Here is a 14,496-nt window from a genome sequence, read left to right as displayed (position 1 = left end):
GTAAAAGTGTTTGTTTGACATTTCCTGCATCTTTACAACATTGTTAGTTGATTATGTAAAAATGATGGTAAAGTTGTTATCGTGTATTGTGTAATAAAGTGTCAAAAATGGAAATAAACTCATATCATTGCAGTTTGTCAGATTCAATCATTCACTATGTTCAGAATCTCAGAATGGAAGAAATTGGACATTTAACACTGTTCTATTGATATTTTTCACATCTCATCAATTTTCTTAGTTGATCTTATAAAAATGGCAGTAACCTATTAATTTTGTTTTATGTTAAAAAAGTGTTAAAAATGGAAATAAACCCATTTCAGAACAGTGCGGTCTTGTTTACATTTTGGCATTTTGAAGGTGTGACTTTGAAGTTCCATCAGCCTTAAAACCTTTGTTAGTCACGTTTACTATTTGTCCATGATACTAATATTTAATTATTAAAAATTGATGATCATTATGCTGTTAAACATTATGTAATATTGCGTCAAAATTTGAAAAAAACCTATTTTGGGCACTGCTCCCATGATGACCATTTAAGAAAAACCATGTCACTTACTGTTCTCAAACAGTACAGTTCATATGTACAGATGTGTCTGTACATATTGCCATCACCTGCGTCTGTCGTCGCCGTCGTTGCCGTCACTGTCGCTGTCGCCGGCGCCATGCACTTTCATTGTAAACACGATAAGTGGAAGGCAGTTTTACTTTTTGGCTGTATATTTACAGAGCTGATGAATATTCATAAAATGCAGGTCAAGTTCGAAAATCGGCATGATCGGGCCACTATTTTAGTAGTTATGCTTTTTTTTATGTACAGACACAGATGTGTCTGTACATATTGCCATCACCTGCGTCTGTCGTCGCCGATGCCGATGCCGATGCCGATGCCGTCGCCAGCGCCGTGCACTTTCCTTGTAAACACGATAAGTGGAAGGCAGTTTCACTTTTTGGCTTTATATTTACAGAGCTGATGAATATTCATAAAACGCAGGTCAAGTTCGAAAATCAGCATGATCGGGCCATTATTGTAGAAGTTATGCTGTTTTTTCACTTTTCAGCATATATGCAACCTTGTAAACACATTTCAAGGAAAACCGTTAGGCTTGTTGTCACGAAACTCACAGGAGTAATCAATCTTACTAAAACGCAGGTCAAGTTCGAAAATCAGCATGATCGGGCCACTATTTTAGTAGTTATGCGGGTTTTTTCATTGTTAAGCATATATGCAACACTGTAAACACAATATAAGAAAAACAGAAAGCCCAATTGTCATTAAACTCACAGGAATGGTCAGTCTTACTAAAACGCAGGTTGAGTTCAAAAATCAGCATAATCGGGGCATTATTTTAGAAGTTATGCTGTTTTTTCACATTTCCTCAGATTTCCTCAGATTTAATTCTTAGGCATGTTAAAAGCCTTATTATTTAAGTAATAAGATACGTAAAAGTGTTTGTTTGACATTTCCTGCATCTTTACAACATTGTTAGTTGATTATATAAAAATGATGGTAAACTTGTTATCATGTATTGTGTAATCAAGTGTCAAAAACGGAAATAAACTCATATCATTGCAGTTTGTCAGATTCAATCATCCACTATGTTCAGAATCTCAGAATGGAGGAAATTGGACATTTAACACTATTCTATTGATACTTTTCTCATCTCATCAATTTTCTTAGTTGGTCATAAAAAAATGGCAGTAAAATGTTTATTTTGTTTTATGTTAAAAAAGTGTTAAAAACGGAAATAAACCCATTTCAGAAGAGTGCTGTCTTGTTTACATTTTGGCATTTTCAAGATGTGACTTTGAAGTTCCATGGGCCTGAAGACCTTTGCTAGTCACATTGTCATCACCTGCGTCTGTCGTCGCCGATGCCGATGCCGATGCCGTCGCCGTGCACTTTCCTTGTAAACACGATAAGTGGAGGGCAGTTTTACTTTTTGGCTTAATATTTACAGAGCTGATGAATATTCATAAAACGCAGGTCAAGTTCGAAAATCAGCATGATCGGGCCATTTTAAGGGAAGTTATGCTGTTTTTTAACTTTTCAGCATAAATGCAACACTGTAAACACATTTCAAGGAAAACTGATAGGCCTGTTGTCATGAAACTCACAGGAGTAATCGATCTTATTATAATGCAGGTCAGGTTCGAAAATCGGCATGATCGGGCCACTGTTTTAGTAGTTATGCTTTTTTCTTCACTTTTCAGCATATATGCAACACAGTAAATACAATATAAGAAAAACAGATGGGCCAATTGTCATGAAACTCACAGGAGTGGTCATTCCTGCTAAAACGCAGGTTGAGTTCAAAAATCAGCTTAATCGGGCCATTATTTCAAAGAAATGCCGTTTTTTCACATTTCCTCAGATTCATTTCTTAGGCATGTTAACAGTTTCATTATTTAATTAATAAGATACGTAAAAGTGTTTGTTTGGCATTTCCTGCATCTTTACAACATTATTAGTTGATTATGTAAAAATGATGGTAAACTTGTTATCGTGTATTGTGTAATAAAGTTTCAAAAATGGAAATAAACTCATATAATTGCAGTTTGTCAGATTCAATCATTAAAATTTTGCATCAGAATTGACAGTAGCCTATTTTGTGCATAGTTATTTCCTGTTTTTTGTCTGTACATTTGACAGCTTTGCTGCCTTGTTCCAGTGTTTCACATAGAAAATTGCTCCTTGACAAACACAAAAGTTTAAATTATTACAGTTGTGCAACATGCCCCCCCTCCCCCACCAAAAGGAAAAAAAGAAAAACTGGCAAAGAGTTTGATGTTAAGAACTGTTGGTTAGTACTAAAAAATTACTGGTCAGCACTGTGCAGTCAATATAGTGCTCCTGCTAGATGGCAACTATACCCAGGCTTACTGTCCCATTCTCAAATTTTAATTGTCAGTATGACTGTTATTTTGATTTAATACAAGAAATCTTTTTGCTTGTACCTGTACTATTTATAGTTTATGTTGTGATTTATCAATATCTCTTTTAATTTTTATGTACAGACACAGATGTGTCTGTACATATTGCCATCACCTGCGTCTGTCGTCGCCGATGCCGTCGCCGATGCCGATGCCGATGCCGATGCCGTCGCCGATGCCGTGCACTTTCCTTGTAAACACGATAAGTGGAGGACAGTTTTACTTTTTGGCTTTATATTTACAGAGCTGATGAATATTCATAAAACGCAGGTCAAGTTCGAAAATCAGCATGATCGGGCCATTATTGTAGAACTTATGCTGTTTTTTCACTTTTCAGCATATATGCAACCCTGTAAACACATTTTAAGGAACACCGTTAGGCCTGTTGTCATGAAACTCACAGGAGTAATCAATCTTACTAAAACGCAGGTCAAGTTCGAAAATCGGCATGATCGGGCCATTACTTTAGAAGTTATGCTGTTTTTTCACATTTCCTCAGATTCAATTCTTAGGCATGTTAACAGTCTTATTATTTTACTAATAAGATACATAAAAGTGTTTGTTTGACATTTCCTGAATCTTTACAAAATTGTTAGTTGATTATGTAAAAATGATGGTAAACTTGTTATCGTGTATTGTGTAATAAAGTGTCAAAAATGGAAATAAACTCATATCATTGCAGTTTGTCAGATGCAATCATTCACTATGTTCAGAATCTCAGGATGGAGGAAATTGGACATTTAACACTGTTGTATTGATATTTTTCCCATCTCATCAATTTTCTTAGTTGATCGTATAAAAATGGCAGTAACCTGTTAATTTTGTTTATGTTAAAAAAATTGTTAAAAATGGAAAAAAAACATTTCAGAACAGTGCTGTCTTGTTTACATTTTGGCATTTTCAAGTTGTGACTTTGAAGTTCCATGGGCCTGAAGACCTTTGCTAGTCACATTTTCTGAATATCCATGATACTAATATTTTATTATTAAAAATTGATGGTCATTAAGCTGTTTAACATTATGTAATATTGCATCAAAATTTGAAAAAAACTTATTTTGGGCACTGCTCCCATGATGACCATTTAAGAAAAACCATGTCACTTACTGTTCTCAAACAGTACAGTAAATATGTACAGATGTGTCTGTACATATTGCCATCACCTGCGTCTGTCGTGGCTGGCGTTGCCGTCACTGTCACTGTCACTGTCGCCGTGCACTTTCATTGTAAACGCGATAAGTGGAAGGCAGTTTTACTTTTTGGCTGTATATTTACAGAGCTGATGAATATCCATAAAACGCAGGTCAAGTCCGAAAATCAGCATGATCGGGCCATTATTGTAGAACTTATGCTGTTTTTTCACTTTTCAGCATATATGCAACACTGTAAACACATTTCAAGGAAAACCGTTAGGCCTGTTGTCATGAAACTCATAGGAGTAATCAATCTTACTATAACGCAGGTCAAGTTAGAAAATAGGCATGATCGGGCCACTATTTTAGTTATGCTTTTTTTTTTTCACTTTTCAGCATATATGCAACACTGTAAACACAAAATAAGAAAAACAGATAGGCCAATTGTCAGTAAACTCACAGGAGTGGTCATTCCTGCTAAAACGCAGGTTGAGTTTAAAAATCAGCTTAATTGGGCCATTATTTTGAAGAAATGCTGTTTTTTCACATTTCCTCAGATTTAATTCTTAGGCATGTTAACATGCATGTTTCATTATTTAATTAGTAAGATAAGTAAAAGTGTTTGTTTGGCATTTCCTGCATCTTTACAACATATGTAAAAATGATGGTAAACTTGTTATCTTGTTTGCATCTTTATTTTCTGTTTTTTGTCTGTACATTTGACAGCTTTGCTGCCTTGTTTTTATTTAAACCCAATATTTACATGTAACAGGTATGTAGTGATGGTATGTACCCTAGCACACTTTATCTTTACCTTGAAAAAGAAGTTGTTTACGATAAACTCTGTACTATACCATCCTATATATATATATATATATATATATATATATATATATATATATATATATATATATATATATATATATATATATAATATGTTATATAAGAAAATTTAGCAATTTTATATACACTTTGTTTAGTTGGAAAGGATAAGGATTATTTATCAGCATGCATTATGATGCATATCAGTTAAATGAAAAGGAAGCTTAAAGCCTCTTTTCTAAGAATACTGTTCAACAAATAATTGGTGCACTGCCAATTAATGTTGTTCAAATAAACATTTTGCTGACTTTACTCAAGTGTTTCACATAGAAAATTGTCCTTAGACAAACAAATAAAAAAACGGTCTAAATTTTAGTTCTCCAGCTGTTCAACATGCCCCCCCCCCCCAAAAAAAAAAAAAAAAAAAAAAGAAATGGCAGAGAGTTTGATGTTTAGAACAGTTGCATTAAAATTACTGGATAGCACTTTGCGAAATGAAAATTATACCCATTGGCAAGCTTTCTATCATGCTGTGGAATTTTGATAGTTTTCAATATAGTTGTAATGTTGTGATTTATCAATATCTCTTTTCAATTTTTTTTTAAATGCAATATTCATGTCATTCCGTGATGGGTTGTACCCCAGCACATTTTAGTTTTACCTTGAAAAAGAGGTTGTTTACAACAGACTGCACTAGACCATTCTAAATATATATGTTATATAAGAAATTTACCAATTATATACATTGGTTAGTTGGAAAGGATTAGGATTATTTAGCAGGAGCCCATCAGTGTGGAGCCCATCAGTTCGTCAGTCCAGTTTTATGCATAAGAGCACATTCAGAACAACGGACTTACAGATCTGCAGATCAAATATGTCAGCCCTTGCCGTTTTATTCCTGATTAGACACTGAAAATATTCCCTGTGGGGATTATACAACAAACATTCAAGTGGGTCGGCCATATTTGATCCACGGAGCTGTCAGTCTGCTGTTCTGAATGCGCTTTACGGGAAAATGGATTTGATCAAACAGAAATGTTGATATGAATTACTGATTGATTCAATGGGGATATCTGTCTTGATATTATGCCAGATGCTTTCGTCAGCGATCAGACTAACATAATACTACAATCATGCCATGTAGAACTTAAGATTTGGTTTGTGTGATCAATACATTCAGAGTTACTGGTAGTTTTGAGTATGTGTGTTTTAAGTCGTAAAATGCTAGTTCTTAGTTAACACATTTTAAAGGGACAACTTTTTATTTTGGTAAAAAAAAATTAAACGATTTTCCTGGGGTAAACGAAGAGATTTTCCCCATACCCACCAATTGTTAATGAATGCATTCCAACATTAAAAACGTTTTTTTTGTAATAATCTCTATAGAGATTAATTGCAAAATTTCTTAATCTCTATAGAAATTAAGTACTGGGATATAGCCATCTGTGAAGGTCCATGTCATCTGATGGCAAGCACAGAATACAAAATAATTGCAATAACGGCTGTTTTGGTGGTAAAATGGGATTTATTATATTTCTATGATTGTTTACAATATATTTATTGTGCAATATTTATCTCATACGAACAGCTGTTATCCCTTAAAACTTGGGCATGGGACAAGGAAATTCATAGAACTTTTAAACCCCCCCCCCCCCCTATAAAAAAAAATTATGCCAAATTGATGCTATATTATTCAGTCTTGTCTGAATGGTACCATTCTTTACATTTGGCTCAAGAGAATGGCCACATTTGATGCTGCCTATACATTGTGACATAAATCTAAACTGCAGTTGAATCATTTGTGCATTTGAGACTGTGTGGTTCTTAATCCCGTTTTAAGCTCAGACTTATTTATTAAAATCCATGCTGTGCAGACTACTTTTAGCCAGTAAATTGATCTCAACATTTTGACCAGAAATTTAATTGATCCACTTTACCTCAAGATAGATTCACAGCATAGTGACTATTGGACTGAAATGTCACCATGTCTTTCTTGGTGTAAAACAGGTCCATTCGTGAAAGAGGGGTGGAGTTATATAAAAAGAGTAACCAGTGAAGGTTTTAAAAATTGTTACTTTTGGTAACATCTCATTATTTCTGTGCTCAACTGCGCATGATTTCATATAATTGGACTACAACTAATTTAACTTGGGCCATTAAGTAAAAAAAAAAGTCTTCAAGTTTAGACCAATTTATGGACTGAAGTTGTTTTGTGAAACGTGTCCATATCTCTTGATTCAGTATATGATGTTTGGTGGGTCCTTGGTGGGTTCTACATGTAGGTTCAGTATATACTCTGGATACCATTTTGGATGTTTGGTGGGTTATTGGTGGGTTCTACATGTAGGTTTAGTATATACTCTAGACTCTAGATACCATTTTAGTTGCAGGGCTCCATTACTTGAAAGCATTGCAAAGCGCAAGTGTCTCTATTCCATAACTCGGGATTTATTCACCCTATATACATGTAGGCTCTAATGGCCTCGAAATGACAGCAGTGTGCGATGCTTTCGAGTTATAGAGCCCAGTTCTTCTAAAGTTGGGATGTATTAACGATGTACTTGCTATCTCAGCCAGTGGAGTGCATGGTTAAAAGTGCTATATTGGGAGTCACACTAACTTTAAAATCACCACTGAACTACATTAAGATTTGTCATCATTAAGGCATCATTGAAAGCCCATTGAAGACTAGACTACATGAATCTAGTTTGCTGACAGATGTGTTGTCCAGAAATCCTGACAAGTAGAAACTATAAGTGGTGTCAATAGTTAGGCATGGGATATCCCCCTGCACTTCCCCAAAGAGTACTAGCTTACCCTCAGGAACCCATTTCCTGGATATATTTGATGACAGGATTACTGATAATTAAGCTTATAGTCCAGGATAATGAGACATGTAAAATGCATTATTTTGCTTCACAGCATATGCATAACATATAGTATCACTATGTTATTAGATATAGCAGTAAATTTCTGAAAGTTACATGATCAAAAAGTGACAAGTTTTGAAAAATATTTTTGAAATGTAATCACCTTTTTCGTTGCAGAATGGGATTGGCCATTTCCTTAGTTTCTACAGTAAAGGAAAAGGTAAGAAAAGCAGATCAATAAAGTATATTTACCAATTAAGTTTTCTATTCACATGTAGACACAAAAGATAATAATTAAAGGTCCATTCTCCTCTCTCTCTCTCTCTCTCTCTCTCTCTCTCTCTCTCTCTCTCTCTCTCTCTCTCTCGCTTCAAATGAGAAACATTAAAGAAAAAATTTTGAATTTTTTTTTCATTTGATTAATGCACAAGTATGTATGCTCAATTTTATCGTTCTCTCAGGTGTGGTACCATTCAAACTGTCAAAACCGTGGCCGTGGGTGTTACAATACTGACCTCACCATTCATGGTGGCTGCTGCATTTGGTATGATGAACCAAAGGTATGTATGGCATAGAACATCATTGCAGCAGAAAATATTGCATTGTTGTGATATTAAACACTATACATTGTTCAAGTACCGGTAGGTGTTGCATTGTGGCAATAAATGTCACAATCTTGGTATCAATTAGATGCAAGTATTATTGTTGTTGTTGTTGTTGTTGGAACAAGAGAAAAAAGATGGGCAGAAAAAATGTACTTTATACAAAAGGTAGGGAAAGGAATTTTTTTTCCAATTAGCATTGCTTTGTGTAATTTATGACTGTTGCAGTTTAAAACAGTTTGTTTTATCTAAGCAATTTTCAGTGGTGAAGCTTTGACAGTCCGCTTCATATTTATCTAAAAACACAGATGCCAAAATGCTTCTACCAAACTCTGGCACCATTATATTAAAGCAGTGCTTTGACAAAAGACACTGAGTTTGACACACTGACAGCATCAACTGAGGATGTAATATAGAGGCACCTCCACTGTTTTGGTGCTAGTTACTTTACAAAATGTTACTTTGTTTCAATAAATGTAAGGGCTTATTCCAAATAAAACCATCCTTCTTCGTAGATCAATCCAAATTAACAGGGACTCTCGCTGAATGCAGTCAGATTGACAAATTAAACCCGCCTCTTATTATTTCCAGCATACTTGCATAATCACAAGCTTTTCTGTTTTCTACTAAACGCCAGGAGAAGGTGTGTTATCTGATTGCATTCAGCAAGAGCCCTGGCAGAGTTGAAGCGATCTGTGTAAAATGAAAGTTTCATTGGGAATGGGACTGAGCGTTCCTGCCACTGTTTCATTATATCACTATAAGAGGTCTCAAATTATGACAAATTAAGCTTATCTTTCTAAGGCCATACTCAAATGTCAAAGCTTTCATTGAAATAGTGAATGACAACTTATTGGGTAATAACTGTAAACACTGACTGCCATGCATAGAGATTTTGTATCAACTTTCAACAGGACCGGTATTTGAAGTTGTAATTGGTGCACTGTATATGTAATCAAATGAACATGAGTTTATAGATAATGACACATAGCTGAAGCAATAACATAAATTGTTGTCAAGTATTCTATCATAATAGCAAGTTATGTAAAGTGAGTGTAGCAACTTCGTTAATACCATACTCTGAAAGGAAAGAGAAAAAAGTGTCACATTTGAGTAGCATGTATTTGATGCATCTTTTACCACTAGGCTTCTCTTTTTAAACGTATTGACACTGTAATTAGGCCCAATCCATTAAAAAGATCAACTTAAAGGTCATTAAGACTGACTAAAAGAAGTAGATTAAGTTAAGCAACCAGCACCATCAAGAGGACAAGTTAATTAAGGGTAAATTGGTACTAGGATTTTTTTCTTGATCTTTGTGGAAATAAACATTCTCATGTTTGAGATAATGCTGTCACATCAAAAAATATACTGACAGTCAATGAAAACGCATCAGAAAACTTTCTTGCACTTTTGTACTCTTGTACTTTTACCGAGAATCGATTCCAAACTTTTAAATGAGTACAAATGCACTTGTTTGGTCATAAGAAAGTGGGCCGACCACTCGGATGTTTAAAATTTCTGCTTCAGTAATTTTGTGATCATTTGATTTTGTGATCAGCTGTTACAAAATCATGTGTTTTTCCTGATTGGTGTGAATTAATCAGGTTCAATATATGGTGATAAATTAAGCCTATTTAAGGTAGTCACCAAATCCAGTATGACACATGACAAAAAAGTTCTGTGATGCCACGTCTGACACTGGAAGAGCGACTGCAGGCCCTTGGGATGCTGGAGGCTGGGCGGAACCAAAGGGATTTGATCATGTGACCTTGCATTTTAATGATCTTTTTTTAATGATTTTTTCTGACCTTTATTTTACCTTGTGTGACTGAATAATGGGTCATATTTCACACGAAAACTGTTATTGTCTTAATGTGCCAAAGGAACTTAAAATATTATTTGATATATAAGTGATGTATTTTCATTGACTGTCAGTATACATCAGGATGAATTTGCTTACTCAAGCAGTGTTTTTTTTTTTGTTTTTTTTTACTAAAAACTGATATCAATTTCAAACGTATCTCTCTAAGTCTATCTGGCCTGAACAACTAACAACACAGCTTTGATGCCTATTTATAAGTACTAGCTATTATCTGGTGCCATTTTTTGAAAGATTTATTTCTGATTTTATCAGTAATGTGAAATATTACCATTGTTTAATGGAACAGTAGTAAATTAGAGCTCATATCTCCTGAAAGAAAAAAAAGGTTTAAAACCAAATGCTGGCACCAAATTGTGATACACACCCTAGTCATCAAAATGCAACCATGCCAATTTTCTTGATAATATCTTATATAGTTTTAGAGATACAATAGAATACTACAATACATAATACAATAAATAAATAAATACTACAACAAATCACTATCCAACACCAATAAACAAACCAGAAAAAATTGGTATTTAATTCTTGGGCACTCTGTGTGCTTAAGCTGGCAGAGGGGTAAAAAATGCATCAGAAAAGGAACTTTGTGCTCTAAAGGTATTTATTTTTATTGCAAAAATATAAAGAATATTAAGTTCACATAAAAGAAATGTGAAAAAAGTTCTTTCACCAAATAAAGGCTTTTATAAAACATGGATACCCCTTAAAGGGATAACAACTTCATTGAAATAATAAAGAAAGTTGAATGTCTCTTCTGGGAGGAATTACACACTGATAAATTCAGTAAACTGAGAACCTATAAAGCCCTAAAAAACTCGTACAATGGCGAAAAATACCTGCAACTCGACATTCCAGCCCATTACAAAATAGCAATATCAAAACTCAGGCTTAGTGACCACAATTTACAAATTGAAAGGGGGAGACAAACATATCCTAAAACACCAATGGAAGAAAGATTTTGTCCACACTGCAAAAATGTTATTGAAGACGAAAAGCATTTTCTCCTGATCTGCACTCAGCATCAACGTGAGCGTAAAAAAATGTTTGATTCCCTGTCACGATTCTCTGGTCTATCAGGCACTGATGATGATAGCAAAATAATACAAATTCTCAATCCACAGTGTCGTGCAAGTGCATCAGCAGTGGCCAAGTTTATACAGTCAGTTATGCCTAAGTAGCAAATGCATATTGTACAAAATACTATATTCAGTATTATTATATTGTGTCTTACTATTGTCAGCTATATGAATGAAGTAGTTAGCTTACATGTATTTTGGCAATGGAATGATCTAAAGAAGTTATACTTATTTAAGTGTATACAATTACAATTTATGTAAAACTGTAGTTTAGAGAGCTTGTAAAATGTAACTGTACACATTTTAATGCTCAATAAAATTATTATTATTATTATTTTGGCCAAAAAATGGATTTTCCTGGGCAAAACAACGATTTTCCCATGCTGACTTATAATGAATCCATTTCGTTGTTCAAAGTTAGTCCCTGGCTTTTTTCTAAAAAGTTTGGTTTTTTGTAATAATCTTTTGACAGACATTGAGGGTAACCATCTAAGGAGGTCACAGCACAGATTCCATCTAATAATTGTGTCACTGCCCTTTTGGTGATAAATTAGAATTTATTTTATTTCTATGATTTGTTTACAATGTATAATTTCGAAAAATGGATCTCACAGGAAGAGTTGTTATCCCTTTAAGAGAAAGCCTTATTTGTCACCCCAAGTGATAAATCTTAGTCATATAGCTGTACTGGTTATTTTGATAGATTGACAACTTGTTTTTAGATCATTTTTTAGGATGAAAGGCCAAAGTTTTAAATTAGAAAATCATTCATTTGGGACTTGATGTATGTGTAATGTGCACTTGTTTTCCAGAAGGCCATTAAAAAATGATCTATAATACTTGTATGTCAGGGGGCCTTGTAAGAAACATTGTTATTGATAAGGAGTGCCTGGAGAGAACTGGTTTTATTGGCACTAATTGGTAGCAGAATATTCCCTGTGAATTTGCAGACTTAATTTTCCATGGAGATTTTCTCAAATTGCAGCAGCTTTGCTCATAATTAAAGGGATGATAACTCTTTGTTTTGGCCAAAAAATAAATTTTCCTGGAGTAAACAACAATTTTCCCATACTTACCAATGTTAAATGAATCCATTTTTACATTCAAAGTTACGTAGTCGCTGGTTTTTTTCTAAAAAGTTTGGTTTTTTGTTAAATCTCTTAAGAGATTTTAACAGAGTATAGTCATCAATGGAGGTCACGTGGTCTTAAGACAAGCTCAGATATCAGAATAATAGCTCTATAACTGCTGTTTTTGTGGTAAAACAGAATATATTATAATTCTTTGAGTTATTCACAATGTTTTTATTGTGAAATATAGATCTCATACAAAGAGTTATTATCCCTTTAAACTTTGCCACACTTTGTGAATTCCTCTTGAAAAACTTTTTGGTGAAGAGCACTTTCTTTTCTTAAAAATTGCAGGAATTTCTTGCAAATTTTTCAAATGTTATCTCATTTGTTTGCAAATAACTGAAGAAAGTTATTTTATCAATTGGGTTTAAAGATTTTTTATTCTCCCCCCCCCCCACCCACCCACACACACACACACACACACACACACACACACACACACACACACATGCAATAATGAAACTTGGACAAATGGGAATGTGCAGGTCCAGAATAAGGGTGTGTTCACAATGAAACCATCGTACAAGGTAGAGGGAACCAGCTACACATAGACTCTCTGAATGCAATCAGATAAAAAGAATAAGTTAAACATACCTCTTCCTGGCGTTTGGTAGTATGCAGAAAAGCTTGTGATAATATGAGTACATTGGAAACAGTAGCGTCATTCAGTTAATCTGATTGCATTTAGCAAAAGTCCTAGCGGAGTTGGATCAATCTACCTAGTACAATATTTCTATTGTGAACACACCCTATATGATAGAGGCCATTTGCTGAACACAGTTTTCAGACAATGTCTCTCTTCTAAGACATTTCCTCTTAATTATCTGACTTGTAATGATTTGGATGCAGCATGGTCATTTTTTTCCTAATTGCAGTATCTGGCCGACATTGAGGAACACTTGGGAGTGACCATTGACCAGGTGGAGCCTGACCTCAAGGTACCTGTCAACGAATTTGATGGAAAGGTGGTCTATGGGCAAAAAAGAACAGTTGGGGGTAAGTGGTTGGAAGGTGTTATACTAGTAGCTCTCAGAAAGTATATTTTCCTTTTAATTTAATTGTGTTTATACCTGAAGGGAATTGAGAGTTAACAGTGTGAAGAAAGTGCATAGTTGTGAGTTAATTGGTAATCTGAGGTATCAAACACGTAGAGAAGACATTGTTAGCGTCAACCTTCTCACCAACACCTCTAAGACTATATGGTACATGTACCACATTTAAATGAAGCTGTGACATTTTACACACTGCTGAAAATCTGAGGTAAATTCCCTCCCCCCCCCCCCATGTGATGCATGTACTCATGCTTTTTCTGTTTACCCACGTCTTTCCCATACTCGCACTTTATTATTATTTATTGCAGCTCTTTTTTTTTCTCTTGATAATAGATAAATATACAATTACATGGGGTGTGTTTTCACTTCAGGAGAGATATGTTGTGATCAAATGGTAATTACTACAATACATCCCCAATTAGAGAAATGTCAAGCAAGAAAGATATGTTATACTTAATGAAATCTGAAGTCAGTTTTTGATATTTCTGACATTTCAATCATAACTTGAGTGTGGACAGTGGGGATCATGCATGTTTTGCAACTCTGTGAAATATCAAATGAGGTTTGAAGAAAAGAGGGGTCTAAAAATAATGGCGGACTAGCAAGTACAGTGTGCCAACAAATAAAATCTGACAGAATTTTTAAAGTCCATTGCTGAACAAAGTTGCCGTGTTTTGCATATTGCTTTAATTTGTATTTTTTTTTCAAGGTAACATTCCCAATTCATAGTTTTAATTTGAATCATTAACAAGGCAGCAAAGCTGTCAAATGTACAGACAAAAAAACAGAAAATAAAGATGCAAATAAGTGAAAAATTTAATTTTCACAAAAAACTGTTAAATTGCCAGAAAAATTTACCAAACAGACTGCGTTGCCTATTGAAGCTGTATGTTAGACCCATGTTTCTTTCCTGTAAGTTTGAGAACAGTAAGTGACATGATTTCCCTTAAATGGTCATCATAGGAGCAGTGCACAAAATAGGGGTTTCTTCA

At 34.5% G+C, this 14,496-nt stretch overlaps 1 protein-coding gene across 1 annotated transcript in view; it reads left to right on the top strand.

The window, feature by feature from the left end:
• Positions 1-14,496, top strand: part of LOC106169756 (ATP-dependent RNA helicase DDX1) — a 121,809-nt gene that overhangs the window by 104,720 nt on the left and 2,593 nt on the right. Inside the window, exons 23-25 of the mRNA XM_013549362.2 lie at positions 7,931-7,973; positions 8,215-8,313; positions 13,328-13,448. Of these exons, the coding sequence (XP_013404816.1) occupies positions 7,931-7,973; positions 8,215-8,313; positions 13,328-13,448 (263 nt within the window). The remainder of the gene's footprint in view (positions 1-7,930; positions 7,974-8,214; positions 8,314-13,327; positions 13,449-14,496) is intronic.

This window comes from Lingula anatina, chromosome 4 (assembly GCF_051362555.1).
Source record: "Lingula anatina isolate TDL-2025a chromosome 4, LinAna3.0, whole genome shotgun sequence".
NCBI classification, from domain to species: domain Eukaryota; kingdom Metazoa; phylum Brachiopoda; class Lingulata; order Lingulida; family Lingulidae; genus Lingula; species Lingula anatina.
This window is presented reverse-complemented; position numbering and strand designations above follow the sequence as displayed.